At 38.5% G+C, this 23988-nt stretch overlaps 1 protein-coding gene across 6 annotated transcripts in view; it reads left to right on the top strand.

Annotated features, from left to right (window-relative positions):
• Positions 1-21000, top strand: part of LOC123875863 (serine/threonine-protein kinase 3) — a 36346-nt gene extending 15346 nt beyond the window's left edge. Inside the window, exons 1-12 of one of the 6 annotated variants that reach the window (XM_045921949.1) lie at positions 299-1045; positions 7476-7578; positions 8845-9003; positions 9433-9660; positions 10075-10283; positions 10819-10928; positions 11563-11687; positions 12032-12176; positions 12682-12826; positions 13088-13205; positions 14479-14684; positions 14718-21000. In XM_045921949.1, the coding sequence (XP_045777905.1) occupies positions 921-1045; positions 7476-7578; positions 8845-9003; positions 9433-9660; positions 10075-10283; positions 10819-10928; positions 11563-11687; positions 12032-12176; positions 12682-12826; positions 13088-13205; positions 14479-14637 (1626 nt within the window). In that variant the 5' untranslated portion in view covers positions 299-920 and the 3' untranslated portion in view covers positions 14638-14684; positions 14718-21000. Of the gene's footprint in view, positions 1-298; positions 1046-7475; positions 7579-8844; positions 9004-9432; positions 9661-10074; positions 10284-10818; positions 10929-11562; positions 11688-12031; positions 12177-12681; positions 12827-13087; positions 13249-14478 lie in introns of those variants that run through there. The other 5 variants (XM_045921934.1, XM_045921926.1, XM_045921942.1 and 2 more) reach the window with 5 other exon arrangements.
• The last annotated feature ends 2988 nt before the right edge of the window (positions 21001-23988 follow it).

The raw sequence follows: 23988 nt of genomic DNA, 5'->3' as shown, positions 1-23988 counted from the left end.
GAAAATCGTTCTTATAGTATCAAAATTAATGATTTTTCCAAAAAATTACTCGATCTCTGGAGATAAAGGACCAATCTATTTTTAGCAATCTGTAGTTCCAATTTACTTAGTATATTTTAGCCACAAAGCGTACCGAAAATCTATACAAGTGTGCAAATACGTCCTTAAGGATAAAATGCCGATAAGGGCAAAATACCAAATAGGTTTAAAATAGGTAAAGCTCTTGTGCAGCAGGAAAAATCCCATATTTCCAAAGCTGTCGACGTCAGAATGGACGGAAGGCAGTCTGCTCAGAGACGGCGCAAGGGACGTTCGCTCGACGCCGACGCTCCGGCGCACGCTTCGACCGGTTATTCTGACTTGGAAAGGATACCAGAGTTTATTTTGGGATTTAACTTTTGTTAATCGCTTTTGAATGTTCGCAGCGGACGTGCCGTTACGTAAATATAAATATTCTCAATTCTCAACAATTCCTCCGCCCGACCTGAAACGTTGACACACAGTTGATCAGTGATTAGATATCGGTTATCTATAAGTTAATGGTGGATATTCAGCAAACCAGGATACATTAAACAGTTACAGTGCAGTGTTTACTTATCGGACTTGTGTTAAAACGTGTTTCTGTGTACTAGTTATTCCAATAGCTATACTGATTATGCTATCGTGGTTCTCAGAATTTTGTGATGTGTTTTGTGGTTTTGTGAATCTCGCCCACCTGAATTTTGTTGACTGTTCCAAATATCTTCTGTGACATCGAAAATAGCTATAAGCTATTTGTGTCATAATAATTCCACCATTGGCTTTACAAATTCTGCTGGAGGATTAGTTTGACCAAGCATTACCGTGATAACCTCAAGGTTGGAGAAATGGGGGTGGTGTAATAGCCAAGACGGCAGTAATGGCCAAGATGGAGTGCCCTTATGGACGCTGAGGGTAGACTCGTGTTCTGGAAGGGTGGCATGTGGGAAGGGGGTGCTCCCACCCTCAGTTGCAACACTTGCAAGAAGCGACGTGCTGACAGGATGAGCGCCAACGAACGCCTGTTGTGAGTCTTGTCACTGATTGTTTACCTCCACCCTTAGTTGGTATTTGATGAACCGAGAATTCAATTTCCCGAGTCAATTTGAGGATTCGATTATTCGGAATTGTAAAAAGGCCAACAATACAGGATGTAACCAGAACGCTAGCAAAAACTTAGCGTTATTATTATACTACCTTAACACAATCAATGCCAATAACCATTTGACTTATCTTGTAGTTTTAGTGATTTAGTATTTTTCAAACCCGTAATGTAGGTATAGCGTGCAAAACTCGGGTCAATGCCCCACCTACGACGTGGCATTGACTTCGAGTGACCTATTTACGGGACGTTCGATGACCTCTAGCGTCAGTCACATGTTTTATTTGCAATATATTGTGAACTTTTTTTTTTATTCACTATAGGTAAGCGCTTGACCACAATCACACCTGATGGAAAGTGATGATGTGGTCTAAGATGGGACGCGTTTACCTAGAAGGTGCCTATTCACTCTTGTTTTAAAGATACCCGGATACTTTTAAAAATACAAAATTTTTAATATTTTTTTCGTAGTTTTTTATGGTATCTTAGCAGTAATCAGCAATACTATCAACTGTCTTTGTTTTTGCTAGCGTTCTAGTTACACCCTGTATATAGGACAGCCTGAAGAGCTCTTATGTAAATGGCGGATTGAAGACTGAATGTTGGTATGGTAAGGGTATATTAATAGTAATAATATCATTTATCTTAACACCCACTACTGCATATAGGCCATTTCAAGAGCATGTGACTATTTATACCATCTTTTGCCTTCCTTGTCTAGATTATTGTATATTCAATCATATTTTTAACCCCCGACCCAAAAAGAGGGGTGTTATAAGTTTGACGTGTGTATCTGTGTATCTGTCTGTGGCATCGTAGCGCCTAAACGAATGAACCGATTTTAATTTAGTTTTTTTTGTTTGAAAGGTGGCTTGATCGAGAGTGTTCTTAGGTTCTTAGCTATAATCTAAAAAAATTGGTTCAGCCGTTTAAGAGTTATCAGCTCTTTTCTAGTTTTCTTGTAGAAAAGAAGGTTAGATAACCGTTAGGTTCATAATATTATGTCAATTGGCAAATGTCAAGCTGTCAAGATGGACGTTGCCCAAATACAATAATTATTTATTTGAAAATGATGTTTTGGAAAACTCAGATACTTTGGATCGTCGGGGGTGTTATAAATTTTTAATTTACACTTGTACAACCATCTTTTGCAAAAACTCAACTCACTTTACAAATGGACATGACAATCTTCAAACCTGCTAGCTTTCTGAATCCTCAGCAACCTCTCGGGCGCAGTGGTGAGCGCTGTCTTATACGCGGGAGGTCGCAGGTTTGATTCCCGGCAGGGATAAATTGGGGAATAATCTCTGAATAATTGTCTGGTTTGATGGGAGGCTTCGGCCGAGGCTAGTAACTACCCTACCGGCAAAGCGAGCCGCTAAGCGATTTAATGTTCCGGTACGATGTTGCCTAGAAACCTATAACAGGGATGGGCTTAATAAAACTGCAATACCACATCCAAGTTAGCCCGCTTCTATTAGACTCTCTTAGACTCCTTCATCACTTACCATCGGATGTAACGGAATAAAAAAAAAAGCTTTAGAGTGCTAACATAATTATGCTTTAAAAGGAAGGTAAAATATTACAATAACAATGATACAATAATAAATAATTGAAATACATAACCGGTGAGGAAATAGCTTGTACAATGTGATGTGGTGAATCAGCAAGAATGTTGTTGTGGTTGGCTGCATGAGTTCTGTTCCACTCCGAGTGACTAAGGCAGTACCGTTACAATTTCAGATGTCCTAATTAACCTCGTCAACAGATTATGCGGTTATTACATTTTTATCGCTTAATTATAAGTTAAGTGAACTCACGTTAAAGTAAGAAGATTTAAATTCTGAAAGATCTCTGTGAACCTGGCATAATATATGCATTTTGCTAAATAATTCCAAAATTGATATCATCATGATTATCGACATAGATCTCTTGTAGGGACTTCCACACGCAACATTCTTGCGCCGATTTAATCCAGTGGCTCACTGCGCTGTTCACTTTATTTGAGGGTCTTCCAACGCTACGTTTTTCGGTGTGAGGTCGTTATTCAAGTACCTTTGGATCCCAATGTGTAACGTTATTTTTTACTGTATTCCCTCACTATTGCCACTTCAGCCCCGCAACCGGTTTAGCTATGTCGATTACTCTGGTTATCCTACTGATCTCCTCATTTCTGATGTAATCACGTCTCTCTGAAGATCATGTAGAGAAACTCCAGGCATGGCATGCTTCTCTCTCGAAGAAGCATAGCTCTGAAGAAATTGAAATACTTGCGGTTAAATTCAGATGTCATAATATGGGGTATGTGGGGTATAGATTCAGGGCTCGTAAAAAGCATTATATCTTAGGCGTCATCGGCTGCATCAATGGTTCAATATAAGCACGTAATCATTGCCTGATGATGGTATGATGCCTCAATTATTATTATTTTTGTGATGAGATAAAGCATGTTTAAAAACATTCGTTATCTAACGAGTAGGCACATCGAGTTCATGTTATGATATCGTTCGGCGGGAAATGTTTGTTCAGTTTCATTTTGATAATATTCATAACCTATCAACTACTGAAACAATGACTCGTAGAATAACACAACTGTAAATTAAAAATTTTCAACACCCCCGACAAATCATTTTCAAATAAATAATTATGTATATATCTAGGCAACGTCCATCTTGACAGCTTGACATTTGTCAATTGACACTTGAATATTATGAACCTAAGGGTTATCTAACCTTCTTTTCTACAAGAAAACTAGAAAATAGCTTATAACTTTTAAACGGCTGAACCAATTTTTTTGGATTATAGCTAAGAACACTCTCGATCAAGCCACCTTTCAAACAAAAAAAAGTAAATTAAAATCGGTTCATTCGTTTAGGCGCTACGATGCCACAGACAGATACACAGATACACACGTCAAACTTATAACACCCCTCTTTTTGGGTCGGGGGTTAAAAACAAGGGTGCAGGTCGTCAATATTATTATTATCAACCGTCAGAAGTCCACTGTTGGACATAGGTCTCTTGTAGGGACTTTCACACGCCACGGTTTTTCAGCGGCTCTCTGCGACTCGTTTTATATCATCTGTCCACCTAGTGGGGAGTCTTCCAGCGTTGCACTTTCCGGCGCGAGGTGCGGGGAATGCTTACGGGTTTTTCGAACTATGTGCCTTGCCCATTGCCACTCCAACCCGGCTAGCATGGGCAGTAGATAAAAATTATATCCCCGATTATATCCACTGATTTCTATGACATCAGTGGATATAATCGGGGGATATAATTTTTATCTACTGCCCAAGCTAGCCGGGCAGGTTCAATAGCTGCTACTTAGAAGGCCTTTCATTATTATCTTTGCGTAGTGTATTTTCGTCTCCATGGTTAATTTCAGCGAAATTTCTGCATTTACATAATGGTTTATTTTGAAAGCCTCGTTTAATTTACCCATTTCGTATTTACCTATGTTAATTACCTTATTACCTATCTCTTATTAGTACCTACAGAGATAGCATTTTGATTTGGTCTTTCATGTTTTTGTAGATATCGTATTTTGGAGTGGAGTAGTTACGAACAATCATGTTGTAAGATATTGAAATATGACGTTTGGTGATTTGATTACCTACCACTATTCAAACTTCGAATCAGAATACATACATATTTTCGTTCTGAGTATGAAACTAGCTAAAGTTTCTGTAGTGTTATCCAACATTAAATTAGTAAGCAGTCAAAAACTGTGATCTAAATTCTAATGCTTCTAGATGTGCTAATTATTTCCCTAGAGTCTACTCTATACCCATATTTAAAACGCAAATTTTTTGTACCGAGCGATTCTTTGAAATCGTAAGCCTGCGCATAACAAGAATGAGAATAATAATTTCTCCCTATTTAAAGAGCTCACTGTTGTGTGTCTGTGTGTTTATTTATGTCATAAAGAAACTAAAACAGTATTGCATTCCTTTCTCGGGCACAGATGTCTAACGAGGCCACATGTAGTCCATCCTTACTAACTATATCCTTTACACCTTCCACACGCTTTTCAGCGCTTTCTTAATCCTTTACAATTATGTTCGCCACATTTTCTTCGTCGCTGTCATCGCTGTGTTACTTATATTCGATCACCGACAGCGTGGCTGCCTCATCTGCAAGAATTCCCGTATTCTCTTTTTCTTCAATACTTTGTCCTTTTGAGATATTTCAGGAGAGTTTATGAAGTGGAATACTTTGAGTATTTGCATCTTCGAGCACTTAATTAGACTCGTCTCTGGGGTTTCATGCTTTATAGGCACTTAGTGTCAAGATTTTATATGCCTTGCTTGATTTGCTTTTCATGCTCTTTTCTGCAGAATGTTTCCAGTAAAACTAACTTCAATATATTTGTCAAGTTTGAGCTTGATTAACATTTCGCCTGAAAAGTGGCAATTTAGTGTATAAATCTGAAAACCTTAGATTTTTTCTTTGGCCCCCCAAAAAATCCTCATGGATACCTCAGTGTTTCGGGCATGCCCGACTCCATTAGGGATGCTGCCTAATGGCCTATGGACTAAAAACCTCCTCTTCACTCTATTTTTAACTGACCTAAGAAATGTAGGTATGTCAAATAAATAACCTCAGAGTCAACATCCGCCAGAGGTCCTCAATAGCCCTCTACCCTGTTTGATCTTTACAACTTGGGCCAAACAATCTAATCAAATCAATTTCTAGGTTATCATCTATGTGGAAAGATTTATTTAGGTAGTAAACTAGACGAGGAGGTTAAGTAAATATGAGTTCGGTTTATTTGCTCCTGTCGAACTCTGGGGACGGACGGGCACTGTGTAAACATGCGGTATAAGTATTCGTATAGTACGCGACAGGTCGAGATGGCCATCGGGGTATGAGGTGAGGGGATGTCCAGCACCTACCTATGTCAATTTAACAAGCTATATTTTCTTTTAATTAATAAAAACATCTGCCTTTAAACAATTGCAGAAACAGTTAACCAGACTAACTATAATTATAAATGAGAAAGTGTGTGTCTGTGTGTCCGCTAGATTTTCACAGCCCATCTGTTTAACTGATTTTGACGGAATGTTGTAGGTACCTACAGAGATAGCGGGGATAATCATAGGCTACATTTATCCCAGAAAATCACAAGGAGATCAGGGAATTTTTAAAAAACATAAATGCACGCGGGCGAAGCTGTGGGTATAGGTACTAAAATATGAGGATGGAAGTCTGAATAAATATACCAGGAAAATGTGTACTAGATTGGGGAAGAATTAACATATTTTATTCAGTACATAATAATAGTTTTGTTGATAATAGTAATAGGGTTGGACTGTACTAATAAAATGATGTGATGTTTTGTATAGCAATAGTTTATGGGGCCAGAGTTCATTATTGAAGAAGATAATTTAAAAAAATTTGATTTTTCAAAAAATTACGAAAAATTACACACTACACCAGTTACTACATTACTACTAAACTACTAGACTAGACTTTAAAAAATTACACCCATTGTTACATATTTTTCTGGAAAAATAAAGTATAATGATTCATGATTTATGACTGTGACATGCTACAGTTCAATAATGTCATGGTAATATCAGTAGGCCGTAGGGGTTAAGGCGGTCGTCGACACCACTGTTTCGTAATGCATTGATTTTATTACGACTCCCTTGTTTACGTCCACCACGTGCGATATAATGGGCCGGCGAACTTCAAACATGGCTGAAGTAAAGTGGCCATAAGTAATAATAATAACTAGAAGATGCCCGCGACTTAGACACCAAAAGGGGTATTATGGGTTTAATAAAAACTACCATATCCCTTCCAGGCTAGCCCGCTTCCATCTTAGACTGCATCATCACTTACCACCAGGTGAGATTGCAGTCAAGGTCTAACTTGTATCTGATTATAAAAAAAAGACTACACGTAGATTTAGGTCTTTTAATTATCCCGTGGGAACTCTGATTTTTCGAGATAATAAGTAACCTATGTCCTTCACTGGGACACAAGCTACATCTGTACCAAACGTCAAAATCGGTTAAATGGATGGGCCGCAAAAAGCTGACAGACAGACAAACAAACACACTTAAGCATTAATTATAATATTAGTATAGTTTACTGCAGCGATGCAGTGAATAAGTAGTCCAATCTGAACCCTAATTGTTCTGACGCAATAGGTGTAATTCTGCTCGCATAGAGTTGTGGCCTAAAATTTAATAAACGTCTCTTTCTATCACATAAGAGACGAGAGTTATGCGAGTGCCGTCGAAAGGGCACCTACATATTTTTGGGTCACGTGACCAAGTGAGTCCAGCCTGGTATGGATACTCTTAGCTCTACAGTTTAAAATAAAGTTTTTTCTGTATTGTTTCAGTGAGTTAAAAAAACTATCGGAGGAGAGTTTGACCCGGCAGCCGGAAGAAGTCTTCGACATTATTTGCAAGCTCGGAGAGGGTTCCTATGGCAGCGTTTACAAGGTTCGTATTCAAGTTTTATAGAATTTACTATATTTGTTGTTAATGCTATACTTGTATCAAAAAGAATCAGCAATAAACTTGTTGGTTACTCTTTTACTGGTATCTATAAGGGTAAATTAAAAATTTATGACACCCCCAACAAGTGCAGGTTACAGTAACTAGAATAGAGCTGATAACTTTCAAACGGCTGAACCGATTTTCTTGGACTATAGCTAAGAACACTCTCGATCAAGCCACGTTTCAAACAAATAAACTAAATTAAAATCGGTTCATTAGTTTAGGAGCTACGATGCCACAGACCGATACACAGATACACGTCAAACTTATAACACCCCTTTTTTTTGGGTCGGGGGTTAAAAATAATTTTCAAAGTTTAATTAAAGTTAAAAACTCAAGTTTAATAACGACAAAGGGAATTAGTCAATGGGTAATAATTAATGTATCCAAAAATTTGAAAGCGACGTACGGAAATATTTATTGGCATTTATAAAATAAAAAGCTACATTCAGGTCTGACTATAGTACTCGTAGGTATGCCTGATGATAATCACCTCAGGCGCCAGTGAAAATCAATATAATTCTTTAAGGTAAATAAGAAATATGTTATTTAAATGCTAAGTATCGACTTCTGTAAGCGCCGTTACAAAGCACATCGTTTGTAGGACGCTTCGAATCCTGTATTTTACGCAATCGCTGGTCTCTGGCAACTTTCTCGAATTCTGAAAACTTCGATCATAAACATTTGTCGCCAATTGTAGGTTCTGTAGGTGTTTTGGTTAAAACTTGCTTTTACAAGTCCTACTAGGTAGCAGATGTCTCAAACTTATTTTAGAGATAAATAGTGCGAAGATATTATAGAGAATTTCAAGTCTTCTCTTATCAAAGCTATAATGCAGTATTGGTAAAAAGCGCCATTTCGAATTTATAATTTTAACGAATTTCTATCAAGCTCTTCAGTACTGTTGCCAATTTGGGAAAACGCCTTCTAACAATCCTACAATATCCCATACTCCTCATTCACCTCCATCCAAGGGTATTTCAAATGTTAGCAATGCGTAGAAGCAAAATGACGACGCAAAACGTTTGTACCTTATATCGACGACGCAGGAACTCGCCCAACGTCTTGCGGTATCGCGGTGGTAAAAGGGTAAAGGGAGAACGAGATCGAAGAGTCTCTGACAACACTCACAGATACATTTATATCCTGTAAAACATCAATAAGCTGGCAATCTTTCGGTAATCATTGAATGAATTTGTAATCTTCCAGGCTCTACACAAGGAGAGCGGGCAGGTGCTCGCCATCAAGCAAGTGCCGGTGGACACTGACCTGCAGGAGATCATCAAGGAGATCTCCATCATGCAGCAGTGCGACAGCCCCTACGTCGTCAAGTACTACGGCAGCTACTTCAAGAACACGGACCTATGGGTAAAACGCGATATCTGATATGTCCAAAAACCCATTTACAATTTTTACTAAGCCGTAAACATGGACGTTATGAATATAACGCCGTAAATTTAAAGGCCCGAGAAGTGACATAAGAATTGTTAAAAACCTTCAATAATAATCCAAACTAAGTCGCAGGAATCAGCTAGTAATAAAATAATGCTCTTTCCTCAGATGACGGAAACAATGTTATTTGTACGTGTCCGGTGTCACTCTTTCCTTCTCTAACTGCACCTCACCCTGAGAGAGACCAAGTGAATGAATTTTGTTTCAGATTCACGATTTCTTAGTCAAAAACGGCAAGAGACCTAACTTTTAAAATAAATACAATTTCACTAAATTAATTGTTTTAAGGCATAGATAATGGGGACATCATGGACTTCGTTTTATACGCCGTTTTGGTTTTTCCAGATTGTTATGGAATACTGCGGCGCCGGATCTGTGTCGGACATCATGAGGTTACGGAAGAAAACGCTCTCCGAAGACGAGATAGCGACGATACTGTGCGACACGCTCAAAGGCTTGGAGTACTTGCACCGGAGAAGAAAGATCCACAGGGACATCAAGGCCGGGAACATATTGCTCAACACGGAGGGTCACGCTAAGCTGGCGGACTTTGGAGTTGCTGGACAACTGACCGTGAGTGGGTTCTGTAATTTTGTATTCCAGCTTCGACTTAAGAACATCTATAGTTCGACATGGCAATCGGGGTGGGATCGCCCCGCACACCCGCACAGCCCCCGCGCTAAACCGGATAGCGCGGGTGTGCAGGGCGTCCCCGCGCTCTGACCCAGATTGCCATGTCGACCTGTCGCGTACTATAAATTGGTCGTCAAAACTGACAGACTTTCATATAAACTTTCATTTTGAATCACCTTAGTTGTGAAAAAAAAACGAAAATCTTTTCTTAGTGCGACATCTTACAAGAAAACTACTGTTAAAATTTTAGGATTCTAATCTCAGCATTTTAGGCTGTGCCGTGTGCGTTGATAATCTGTCAGTCAGAACTAGTCTTTTTTTATTATTATATGTTTAAATTGATAATAATTTCAGGACACAATGGCGAAAAGGAACACAGTTATAGGCACACCATTCTGGATGGCGCCGGAAGTTATACAGGAGATCGGCTACGACTGCGTGGCGGATATCTGGTCCCTGGGCATCACCGCCTTGGAGATGGCGGAAGGGAAACCGCCTTATGGCGACATACACCCCATGCGGGCCATATTCATGATACCCACCAAACCACCACCTTCCTTCAGGTGAGTCAACTTACCGAGAAAAAATTGTGCTCACTGCGCTTGTAGTCTGTGATACCACTATATAACATATTGCAGATATGTATATGGTCCCTTGGCATCACTGCGCTGGATTTAATAAATGGATACATCATATCTTTTTCTCTTTCATAATGGATGCGCCATCATAGTTCCATCATATTTTCCGTGTCACGTGATCCAGTGAGCCTGGCCTCTTTATACATAACAAGCTTTGGATGTTAAGTACATTTTTAGGGTTTTATATCCAACAAAATCCTATTACTAAGCCTCCAATCGTCCGACCGCCTGTCTGTCTATCTGTCAGCGGGCTGTATCTCATGAGCTATAATAGATACAAAGTTGAAATTTTCACAGACTTGTAATGCCGCTACAACAACAAAAAATAAAAATTTCAAAATGTCCGCCATAAAAAAGTTCTATTTCTTATACAATAGTACTTAGCCCTTCGTGTGCGAGTCCGGCTCGCACTTGACGGGTTTTGAAACTCCATTTTAGAGGCATTATGACTTGGTTCCAGGGAGCCGGACCAGTGGTCGCCGGAGTTCATAGACTTCGTGAGTCAGTGCCTTGTGAAGAACCCGGAGGAGCGCGCCACGGCCGAGTATTTACTTACACACGAATTTATAGGTGAGAAGAAACGAAAAAGAAAACAAATGAAACGAAGCGACGCTCCGTATATTATCGTGTATATTGTGCGAGTGAGAAGGAATGATTAATGTCGCTCTTTTCGATTCGTTTCTTTATTGGCACGCGTTATATTATGTTCTTTTATCTTGTATCCAATACTCTTGTGTTAATAACACAAATAAGTATTATTGGTTTAGCTATTCATTAAAATTGCAAAGACTACGACTTGAAAGTTGAATAAATCTTTGATGACAATATTTCTGTGTCCTCGCGTTTCTCCTTTGCCTCTCCTCCTCAATCTTTTTCTCTACCTCAACTTCCATATTAATTGAGATTTTAACGGTTGCTCTCGACCGAATTGCCAGGCGACTAGTCGACCGTGCGTAATGGGTCTTAGATCTCCTCCTTCTCCACTTAGTTATCTTTCTGTTTCTCAAGATCTCTTTCTCCTCCTCAACTTAGTTCTCTTTCTCCTTCTCGCATTCCTTTCCGTCGTTTCCGACGCACGTCTGGGCCGCTTCGCAAAAGGTGATTCATATAGATGTGTTATTATATTTTTATAATTTTTATGGTAGTAGTTTAGTGTGTGTTTGTTGTGATAGTGTAAAAATTATTTAAATGTGTTATTGTTCAGGTAACGCGAAACAAGCCAGTATCCTCAGTGCGCTGATCGCTGAAGCGAGAGAGATCCGAGAGAGCCAAGCCTTCCGGAGTGCCAATGCCTTGCTGCAGAACGACCACTCCAAGACCATTGCACCGGTAATACAGTCATGTTATATCATGAAGAATCTTCGAGAGAGATTTTTAGGGTCTCGTATCTCCAGAGCAAATAGGAAACCTTATTATAGGATCACTTCGTTGTCTGTCTGTCTGTCTGTCTGTCTGTCTGTCGAGTCAATCAAGACCCGTCAAGGGAATCAAAACTTACAGGGTACTTTCCGTTGACCTAGAATCATAAAATTTGGCAGGTAGCACTGCATTAATAGCACAAGTAAAGGGAAAATCCGAAATTTGTCGTCACATCAAAACCCTCCCTGTGCGAGTCGATCGATTTGTTCAATGAATTTGAAGGCGTCGCGTCGGCTAAAGCGAATGTTTTTCAGAGCGGCGGCGGCGCGGGCGAGGACTACAGCGAGGCGACGATGAAGGCGCGCGAGGCGACGCTCGTGCCTCGGGACGCCTCGCTAGAGTTGGCGGCGGATCTAGGCACCATGGTCATTTATGATCAGGATTGCGCTACTATGAAGAGTAAGTTTATTTCTATCCGATCGCACTAAAAGGAGGATAAAGAGTATGTTTCCTCAGAGTGGCGTCGCGGACGAGGACTAAAACGAGGCGATGGTAAAGGCACGCGAGGCGACACTTGTGGCTCGGGATGCCTCGCTATATTTGACGCCGGATCTGGGCACCATGGTCATTTATTTTAGGTTTCCATACCTCAAAAGAAAAAACGGGACTAATAGGATCACTTTGTTGTCTCTCCATCCGTCCAATATTAAATTGTTTAAAACACACATATCTCCAAAAAGTTAGAGGTGCGTACCCGGGAACAAACCTCCAACCTCTTAACCACTAGGCTATCATCGTTTAATGTATTATATATGGTTGCCTGGAAGAGATCGCTAGGTAGCGATAAGGCCGGAAAATTGTACCTACATGCCTATATTTTGCTTTGCTTTGTGTGTTTTTTCTGTATTTATTTTATGGCGTACAATAAAAGTATATTCATTCATTCATTGGATGTAATTTCCAGGGCACGACACAGACCCGATGGACACAAACCGGCCGAAGTACCGGCCGCTGTTCCTGGAGCACTTCGAGAAGAAGGAGGTCAACCACCTCGGCATGGGCACCACCAACGGAACCCTCACCGGACCCTTGAATTTCGAGGAACTCAGGTCGGTTGTAAAAATCATTCTCAATGAGCTTTGCATCGTTTTTTAACCGACATCAGAAAGGAGGAGGTTCTATATGTTTTTTTTTAATGTTTGTTACGCGGTCACTCCGCCAATTGTGAATCGATTTTGAAGGTTTTTTAGGTGTTAGGTTTTGTATAAATGACTGAATTTAATGTGACTTGCGGTATCTGGTAGTGTACTTGGGTACACTACCTCAGCGCTGTTTATCAGGCGACCGCTAAAAAGTCATTTCATTTGCAGGGTGCGCGGCGACAGCACGGACGCGGCGGCGGAGGGCCTGCTGGGCGAGGCGGGCGCGGTGGCGGCGGGAGGGGTGCCTCTCCAGAGGGCGCTGCTGGAGGAGGGCAACTTCGAATTCGTAAGTCAACTGCACGTCGTCACTCTGCTCGCGCTGCGCCCGCGTAAGTCCGCACCCCGCCGTGTGCAGTGTGTGTCCGTCCTCGACCGCTAAGCTACTAACTCTACTCTTACTTGTGACGTGCAGCGAACAACTACGAAAAAGAAAGGATAGAAAGAAAGAACTCATACTTTACCGGCTTTACGATATGTTATAGGTGCATAACGTTGCCAAGCGTCGGGATAAAGCCGGACACACTCAGGCTTTTTGTTTGTACGGCTTTTTAAATTTAATAATTTTATTATGTTTGTCATGTAGTGCAAGCGAGCAGACTAGCACAATCCAGAAAGCAATTTCAAAATTTAAAGAGTTACAACTCAATTTTAAGAGATAATGCTTTTAAAGCAAGTGTCTGCCAACCAAAAAATGATTATTATTTATGTTACAATTAATTTAAAGTTTGTTGTGTTCATTAGTGTTTTGTTCAATTTTGTTTTTCATTGCAAATTGTAATAATAGTAAGTAGGAAAACAAAATGAAAAAGGTGATAAATTAAAAAAGGAGACTGATTCATTCAATTTTAATTATTGTTATTTCATTAGAATAAATCCTAATGAAATAGTCAAAATCAAAAAATTTCTTGACAGCTTCGTAGAACTTAATAATATTTAATGGTTTCACTGATTATGAAAATGCATCATATCAGCACCCTAAGAAATTTTGAAAACGACACCCATGCCAATTTCAAACGCTTTTTTTTGTTGATCTTTAAAGTGACTTGTGTTAACAAAAGGCTTGCACTAACTTTATGTTGTTTTACATGAGCTGGAATTAAGTTTTAAAATGTTCTTATACATTTTTACCACAGAAATGTTTTTGGAAGTATGTCGCCATCATCGTCAACACATCGCTGGCTCACTACTGAGCACGGGTTTCCTCTCACAATGAAAAGGGTTTGCCCATAGTCTAGCACGCTGGCCAAGTGCAAATTGGCAGACTTCACAGACCTTTGAGAACATTATGGAGAACTGTTAGGTATGCAGTTTTCCTCACGATGTTTTCCTTTACTGTTATAGCAAGTGATAGTTGCTTCCTACATAGCTCCGAAAAGTTAGAGGTGCGTGTCCGGAATCCCCCGATCTCCGCAATAGGAGGCCACCGCTAAATAAATTGTATTAAGTTTAAAAAATCTGATTCTCTCTATAACGTAGATCCCCACCAAAAAGGATCTTCAGAAATCCGCCCCAAGTACGCAGTATTGCGATATAAGGCTGACTTTGCACCATACCCACAGCTGTCGTTCCTGTCGGAGGGCGAGCTGGAGGCATGCATGGCGCGCCTGGACGCGGAGATGGAAGCAGAGATCGAGCGCCTGCACCAGCGCTACGAGAGAAAGAGACGCCCCATCCTCGACGCCATCTCGCTCAAGCGCAAGCGACAGCAGAACTTCTAGCCGCCACGCTGTGAATACTACCGTCTAGCTCACACCGTACGTGTGCCATACAGATGTCTCGGCGCCATGGCACGTGTGACATACAGATGTCTCGCTCGCGCCACAATACGTGTGACCTATAGATGTCTCGCTTGCGCCACAATACGTATGAGTTGCAGATGTCTCACTCGCGCCACGGTACGGTGCAATACAGGTGTTAGCAATTATCTGTCTCGTTCACACCCTGGTATGTGTGCCATTAACAGGGCTGGAAGCCTGAAGACAGTTGAAGCTCTGGACTGTTGTTGGAAGTTAAAGTCTGCCACGCTTCGTATGATCTGAGTAATTCCGAAGCAGTGGTGCTAATTTTGTTGTACACAATCTTTAAACTAAATTGACTAAATCTAGTACTATCCTTTTCTGCAAGAAGCATTATGAAAGGGATAGCAATATATATAGAGTCATTATTTTAGTTTAGAAATTTTGTACAATAGATTTGGCCATAATATGTCTTGTAGTTTCGAGGGGTTTGCGGAACCTATCTTATGCACTCTCGAGTGATTTATTCAAGGGTTTGAAGATCCTTGTGTGAGTTTCACTACTCTGCAAAACACAGTCTGTCCTACATTTAAGGCTGTGGAATTCCATATCTGGACTCTGCCAGAAAATTTGCTGTTTTAAAACTAACTATCGACCTCACGTCTTCATTGTTTTTCATGTTCAGGAAAATCATTGCGAAAATTTGCACCAAATCATATTTTACGGTTTTGGAATTTTACTCCAAACAACCACGTATTTACGAAAGCAAAATTTGGAAGTTTGCATTTATTTTTGACGCTCTATGCTATTAGTTACTATTTTTTTGCCAAAAATGAAACACTCGCATATATAAACTCGGCCTAACGGAACTTTTTGGACTTTACTACTAGGCCCTTTTAGCTGTAGTAAGTTTTGTGAAATTTTAAATTAGGAGCTTGTAAACTTAGGTGCCAAATCGAATATGGATTCATGTTCCTATAAAATTACAATGGCACTTGTGAGCGATTATACGAATATATTTTTGCAATAATTACTTGAAAATAAGTTATTTTACAATGCTAACAAACGGCAAATAGTCTTTGTTTTCAAATATTATTTGTTTTCATAAGAAAAATAGCTAAATATGTGCTTTGAGAAAACAAACTACATAGTTATAACCGATAAACGGATCAAAATGAAGTTTATAGATAAAATAAATAGAATAGAAATGAGGTCTATTTCTTAGTTATTAAGAAACGGCACTAATAGATTTCTATCAACTGTGTGGCACAATTTTTGCCATAGACTATCTAACAGCTAACTAGAACTGAGTAAATTTTCGTTTTGTCGAAATTTGTCAAAATTCGTCGCCAAATGGAACGTCCACACATGGCCAAATATTGTATTTGAGCATTGTGAGTAATTTGTTTAAATCTGGATACAGATCCTCCAATATTTTCTAGGCCCTAATTCTCTCTCAACCAAATAGTGAAACATATCTAAGTACATACTTGATAACTTCTTTGTAATAAGCAGCTGTTTTTGTAATATTAAAAAATGGATAAAAAATGGCGAAAAAAAGAAATAAGAAATGTTTCTTGATTTGACTGTATTACATTTGAAAGTAACGTATAACTACAATCTGTGACGTTAAAAAGTTCTTATAATATGAAGAGGTGTCAATTTTGATATGACTATTAATGTATGGTGATACATTTTGAGATCTCACTCACACTTTAACTATAGAACTGGTACACATAGGTATCAATTGGGACTTCGTCTGTGTTGGTGTTAGATTTGGAGTGTTTTTTTTTTTTGTTAAAACTGACTGGAAAGTGCCGTGCGTATCTCGGCGAGCCCCGGCACAGACGGGGTCCATACTTGTATAGTTTAACTAACTTACTTGTTACAAATAACTACAAACTTGACATTGGCTAATCTTTGTGAAGCCAGACGAGAGAGAAAAAAAAAAGGTATCAACTGTCAAGTAAAAGTACGGTTTACCCAATTCATCTTTAAATTAATAAGGACTAAAATCGTACTTTTGACATGACAGTTGACACTATAGTTTGGCTCTATAGCCAAAATGGCGAGTGAGATCTCAAAATGTATGCATTTCGGATTTATTTCACGAATGTCATAGAGAAGGGTCTAGTTTTAGTTGTAAGTTGTTATTTTAATTTAGCATAGACTTTGAATCGTACGTAAGTTCGCTGAGACATATCTGCGTAGTTTGAACGGCCTGTACAGTTCCGCTAGAGGGCACTGTCTGATTGAATTTATTTTGTAACTACTCTCACACAGCACAAAACTTTTTCCCTTTTTTATATAACAAATAGCGAGCAAACGAGCAGGCGGGTCACCTGATGGTAAGTGATTACCGCCGCCCATGAACATTTGCAGCATCAGAGGAACCGCCGATGCGTTGCCAGCCTTTCAGGAGCAGATCACGCTTAACTTTTAGTACAGTACTAATACAGCACTGTGGCCTTATTTTCGTCGTCCACTGCTGGACATAGGTGTCTTGTAGAGACTTCCACGGTCTTGCGTGTCCACCCTCCATCGAATACCGCAGACTTGTTTATCTGTCCACCCAATGGTTGGTCTCCCAACACTACTCTTCCCAGTTCGAGGTCGCAATTCTAGAACCTTAGCAACCCAACGCTTATCGTTTTCTTCGAGCTAAGTGCGCTGCTATGTCGGTTACTCTGGTTCTTCTACGCTCTCATTTCTGATTTGATCGCGTAGAGAGACTCGAAGCATAGTTTTCTCTATCGCCCGCTGAGTGACAGAGCTTTCTTATGAGGCTCTTAGTTAGCGACCGTGCCTCGAAACTGGTAACACGCACTTTTCGAAGACTGCCATATATATTCATTCATATTTTTTTTTTTTTAATAATTAAATACAACAGGCCCTCTAGCGGATTATTTAACTTTACAGCATTTCCTTCATTTTGATTTGGAATAAGAATGTACAATGATTTATTTTGTAGTATATTGTAATAAATACATGACAATATTATATAATGTAGATAGTATGGTATATTATATTATAGTTAATTTGATTTCGTTTGGTACCTACTGTCAGAATTATTTCCTGGTAAAAAAATATGCATACGTTTTGAGAACGCACTCGTCATATTTGTTCCATGTGTCAATTTTATTTTATTTTTGGATCAGGAAAAAGCTCTGAGAGTAAGATACATTTAACTCACAAAATAATATTATTATGTTTGATTTAGTTGATTTGTTGATGAGTAACTAATAACGTTTCGTTTCGTTTAATTTTAGTTCCTTGTGTTTGGATCTCAGACGTTTTCAACTCGCTGTACTATAGTGATATCTATATTAGATTATATTCACTCAATTGTACATTGACTTTAGCCGCAGTATAGCAATCGTACAGTTCAGAATGGACCAAATGTCTAAACTAAACTAATGTAAGCTATCACTGTGTTCGATTGGCCTACTTATCGTTTAGTAATTATATTGCATTATTAGTATCAAAAGGTATTATGACTATCAAACTATTTTGCTATCGTTTAAGATTTAGTTGTATAGTTTTCGTTGTGAAAGGAAGAAAATTATCTGCTAAAGTGACAATGTGGCTGATTCTGTTAACAACTAAATCTATTACTATCCTTTTCGGTAAAGGTCTTTATGAAAGGCATAGCAATATATAATATATTTTAGACCTGTCATTGTATTGTGTACAACAGATTCAGCTATATTATTTCTATAAAACAATTACTGTAGTAGTTCGTATGTGTATAAAATCATTCACAATCGTTAAAACATTGTCTGCTCACGTTCTTTTCCGAACAGAACGTTCCCTAAACTGTTCACGTGCCGTTCCCGAACTGTACGCTAGCTAAACTGTGTAAAAATATAAACTTTTGTAGTGGGTTGTGAAATTCGTGAGTCAAAGTGTTTCTAAAGTTTATGCAATTTCATATTCACTTTTTGCAAGTAGGGTTTATGAAGTGCTATAATATTTTACTGATTATAGATTTAGAATTTGTATAAAAGGTAAAAAACGTTTGACAAAGTTTATATGACGTAAATATACAGTAATTTGTCTTTGGACAAGGGCTAACGTCGTGAAAAATTATCTCTTGAAAAGCTAATTTGTCCTCTTCTCCGTTCCACGTAAGTGGAACTTATTAAAACCGATACCAAGTAGCTCGCTTTGGGGTTTGTAGTGTGACACCAGTTGTATTATATGACTCGCGTGTTAAGTATGTCTCCGGCTGTATTGGCGATGCTATGCCCTTGTCCCATCCCCGCCTGTATAGAGTGTATTTTGCTAATGATACTCCTTTAATATTAAACTTACAAATTTTTAGAAGTGCCATTAAGTGTAAAATAAATAGTATTTTCGTACATTCGAGCAATAGATTGTAACAAATTTAGAAATGTTTATTTATGGATTAGAGGGAAGCCTGTGATTGGTCAGTTTGTGCCATTCGCTAAAAACTCTATAAAACGTCTCACTTTCCAATGTAATATTTCGGTATCCCAATGTATTTTTCGGAGTTTCAACATTCAATCTATCGATTAGTTAGATGCTTAGCAACTATGGTCAAATACCATACAACTTTTGACAATACCAATGTTGCTAAGTAGCTTAAATCGATAAATTACGTACGTAAAGTTTGATTATATAATCAAACGGGACGTTGGGTACGATCTTTTTTACTTTATATTCGCGCAAAAGTACAGTTTGCATAAATATCAGATATATTGTTATAATTTTTAAGCTTATGACCTCATTTTCATAATTCCTGTATTTCTATTGGCCTATATGCATTGGATAAACATTTTTTTCTATGAATTGTACAGGGTAACAAAATGTATTATGAATGTAAAACTACTTCAAGCGCATTTAGCATTTCTTTACTCTATTATGGCCTGCACAGACGAGGGGCAGACTTCGGGGTGCTTTTTGTCCATCAAAATAGATCGTTTACAACTACATCGAATAACGCAAACGAGGGGCCAAAAGTATCCCGTACAAAAAATCTCCCGAATAGCCGAGGGACAGACCTGACCGGACAAAAAAGTACAGGGGAATTCTCGAAGAAAATAGGACTCATTGTTCCAAAGCGCGTCAACGCACATAGCCTCACACATACATTTTACCCTCATTTAACACCAGAGCTTTTTTTGCAGCTTCGGGGATTTTTAGCCTCCGCGGCCTAAAAGTCCCTCGTCTGTGCAAGCCTTATTATTATTCTTATCAGTTTGTAGAATACGAATGGAATGGGAACATTTGGAGTGATAATAATATTTGTAAAAAGTTTCAAGTGTTTTGCTACTTAGGTACGTTTTGTGAATTATAGCCACCTTACGCAAAGTTCAGGATTTAGCTACTCTGCCCGCCAAATACAAGGAATTTACTGTTAATTGTTTACCAAATTACGCGCTTTTAAATGCATCAGATATCTAATTTTTTTTTTTAATTATATAGACTAGCGCTTGGCTGCAATCAGACCTGCTAGCAAGCGATGATGCAGCCTAAGATGGAGCGCGCTTGCCTAGAAGTTGCCTATTCACTCTTGATTTGAAGGTACCCATATTATAGGTGAAAGAGAAAACTGATGCCGGAAGGGTGTTCCGTATCCTAGCGGTTCGGATTAGGTAAGAGAAAAGAGTATTGTTGATAGTGAATTAATGATTCAACAGTGATTCAACGTGCAATGAAGTATGATTGTTTAAATATTATAAGTTTCTTTCAATTTGGCGAATGGGGTCAACACCGATTTTATTTACAAAGAATTAAGGTCTGCCTTTTATTTACGCCAAATTATAGTATTTTTTTTTTAATATTTTGCGTACAATTTCTAAGCTAAATCCTGTGAACTAAAATAGGTTATATTGTGTAAGGCAAGATCTTAAAAGAAGCAATTATAGATTGTTGATAAAAGGACGTAGGGATTTGTTGATTGGGCAGTTTGTTGATCAACTGCGCTTTGGGCAGTCCGTATTTATATTGTGTGGGCATCTTGTACCCCGCACACTGTAAACATTTATGATTTTTTGTTATTATTTAATTCAATAATCTTCATTTTTTTTTTTTAAATGCAACAATGTTTCGTAATAAAAATGAAATTGCAACATAAGTATTTCTGCCAGTTTTTGTTTTTCCAAGGCTGGTTTTCTTCTTACGCTGATAGGCTGCGTTGGCAATCCAGCGTGATCTAGAACGCTTCATAGACTAATGGTATTTATACAGACTATGCCCTGTCCACGGAAAGAAGTCAGTACAGCGCTCTCTCTATTACGTAATCCCATACAAATGACAGAGCAAAAATGTCAATGGGCGTTAACCATGTTGAGTCAACAACCAATCACAAAAATGTTTTCAGAGAACATTCGAAATTCAATTTGAAAACAGTTTCGCTTGTAATTGGTTGGTGACTCAAAATGGTTAACGCCCACTGAGATTTTTGGCTCTGTCATTTGTATGGGATTACGTAACAGAGAGAGTGGTATACTAACTTCTTTCCGTGGAAATAGTCAGCGCTGACGGTCAGCGTGAGAAAAGAACCCGCCTTACGGCAAGTGTGCGGGAGTTGATTCGTATATAAGTGGAGGTGAGAGGAAGTGCACTTTGTAACTCAGTAGCCTGTTGAAGTGTTATAGCTGTACGCAATTATATTTTTGGACAGACAACTCACAGATTAAAATGATAAATTATGAAAAAAAACACGCTTTTTATTTCCTTTTTTTATTTATAACAATAACTTATCCTAAATATTTTGAAAAAACAATGAAATCATGATACAAAACTATCAAACTGGCAATCGGGTCATAAGGCGGGCAGACGCCCCGCACACCCGCACGTCACACGCGTTATCCCGCACCGGGTTAGTGCGGGGCGTCTCCACCCCGATTGCCATCGTGACCTGTCGCGTACTATAATAGGTACAATTTATACACCATGTAGGTGTATAAATTACATTGTAGGTACAGATTACACCTGTATGTTTTACTCACGTAAGCACTCAAGTTGCTTAGCGATTAACTTACGATTTTACTAATGTTAATAATTTGTTCTAAATTAATCACGTAAGCTACTCGCATGTGTAAAACTTACAGGTATACTCACAATCTTACACCTAGTCATCTTGAAAAAAATCACTAAAGTCATTACATAGTTTAGTCATAGACATGACTAAAGTGGTTTTTTTTTTTTTTGGAGATGTTCAACAATGGACGATACTTGGGAATTTACGTTTTGGTTATTTTGAATCAAAGTTTATGGACTAAATATTCAAACAAAAATACGTATACAATACTAGGAAATGGAGTACCTACATTTCACTTAATCAAGCTTTGATAAACTATTCTAATAAAATAATTAAAAAAACTTAAGCATAAATTAAAAAATCCATATGTAAAAGAAAGGAGTAAAAGTTAAAAACCTTAATAAACTTTAGAATGCAATGTCTAAAGATGCGCAATAAAATTACATGCACCTAAAAAAAAAGATACTAAAAACAAATGTAACAGAAAAGTTACATCCCACCAAAAACATTTCATGTAAAATGTTGCCAAGACTCACAAGTTCATAATGCTTTCACTGTTAAAAAGTTATGAGATCTCTAGTAGAGCCAAGCCCCTAGCTGAGCTTAGAATTGCGCTGCCCATGGGACCTATCTCAAGTCCAAAGTATATAGCTCTTAAATGCTCTTGAGTATATCACATTTATAACAATAAAGAACAAATAACTCTACTTACAAGCTCTGATTTTACAAACCCTAAATCTTGGTTAAAAAAGGACGGCTTGGCCGTTTAATGTTCGTGGTACTTTTATCTGATATGACATTTAAGCCCGGAATAGCTTGTGCGACAATCATGAAGTATAATACAAATTAGTAATTGTCGAACAAACTATTCCTTATGACCTTAATATAATATGTTATGTCATGTAATAGTTTTACGAACATTAAACGGCCAAGCCGTACTTTTTTAACCAAGATTTTGGGTTTGTAAAATCAGAGCTTGTAAGTAGAGTTATTTGTTCTTTATTGTTATAAATGTGATATACTCAAGAGCATTTAAGAGCTATATACTTTGGACTTGGGATAGGTCCCATGGGCAGCGCAATTCTAAGCTCAGCTAGGGGCTTGGCTCTACTAGAGATCTCATAACTTTTTAACAGTGAAAGCATTATGAACTTGTGAGTCTTGGCAACATTTTACATGAAATGTTTTTGGTGGGATTTCATTTCTTTTTGGCAGGTGCCCTAGATTTTTTTTTTTTGGATCTATTTTTTGTAGGTACCTACATCATTTTCATGGCCCGGTCTCTATCGTTACCTCTTTTTTTAAAAGCTTTTATTCCACTTGCAATGTATGTAACTATGTTGGTTTGGGTGGAATCTTGCAACTCAATTTTAAAGCAGATATATCAAATTTCAGTCTTTTAGGACTTCAGGAAACACATTTTTTAAATGTACAGACTGGGAAAAGTTTATTTTCCTGTTGTTTGAATGAAATCCCTAGCCTACATACCAAATTTGAGTCTTCTAGGACTTAGGGAAGTACTTTAGAACTTTTGACTAGAGGGGTTTTGAATGGCAATAAATCTGAATCCATAACAGGTAGACAATTGATACTTGGTACGTTTGATAAGTCTGTCAAGGATATATTATCCTGAAAATATCAGCATTCTAGCGATAGACTTTACAAATAATTTGCTTCCCCCCTACGTGGGAGTGGAGGGGGAAAATTTTGAATTTCTTAATTTTCCTGTAGTTTGTATGCAATTTCTAGTGTACATACCAAATTTCAGTCTCCTAGGACTTCGGGAAGTACCCTAGAATTACAGACTAGAAGTTTTGACTGTCAATAAATCTGAAACTATAAAAGCTAGACAATTGATACTCAATGCGTTTAATAAATCTGCCAAGGACATCTTATCCTGAAAATATCAGCATTCTAGCGACAGAATTTGCAGATTTGCTTCACCCATAAGAGGCGTAGAGGGGGGGCATTTCCAATTTCTTAATTTTCCTGTAGTTTGTAGTCAATTTCTAGTCTACATACCAAATTTCAGTCTTCTAGGACTTCGGGAAGTACCTTAGAGGTTTTGAGTAGAGGTTTTGATGATCATCAGTGAGGGACGAAATCGGCGTATTTTAGGTATCAATAAATCTGTAACCATAAAAGCTAGATATTTGATACTTGGTATATTTGGTAAATTTGCTGAGGACACCTTATACTGAAAATTTCAGCTTTCTAGCGTCATCCAGACCGAAGTTATGACGGGTCGAAAATACGGCGAAACACTTCGAGAAAAAGGTACGTAGCGCCCCGGCCGCCGTTTGGCTCGTCTTGGCGGGGGCACT

The sequence above is a fragment of the Maniola jurtina genome, chromosome 2 (genome assembly GCF_905333055.1).
Source record: "Maniola jurtina chromosome 2, ilManJurt1.1, whole genome shotgun sequence".
In the NCBI taxonomy this organism is placed as follows: domain Eukaryota; kingdom Metazoa; phylum Arthropoda; class Insecta; order Lepidoptera; family Nymphalidae; genus Maniola; species Maniola jurtina.
This window is presented reverse-complemented; position numbering and strand designations above follow the sequence as displayed.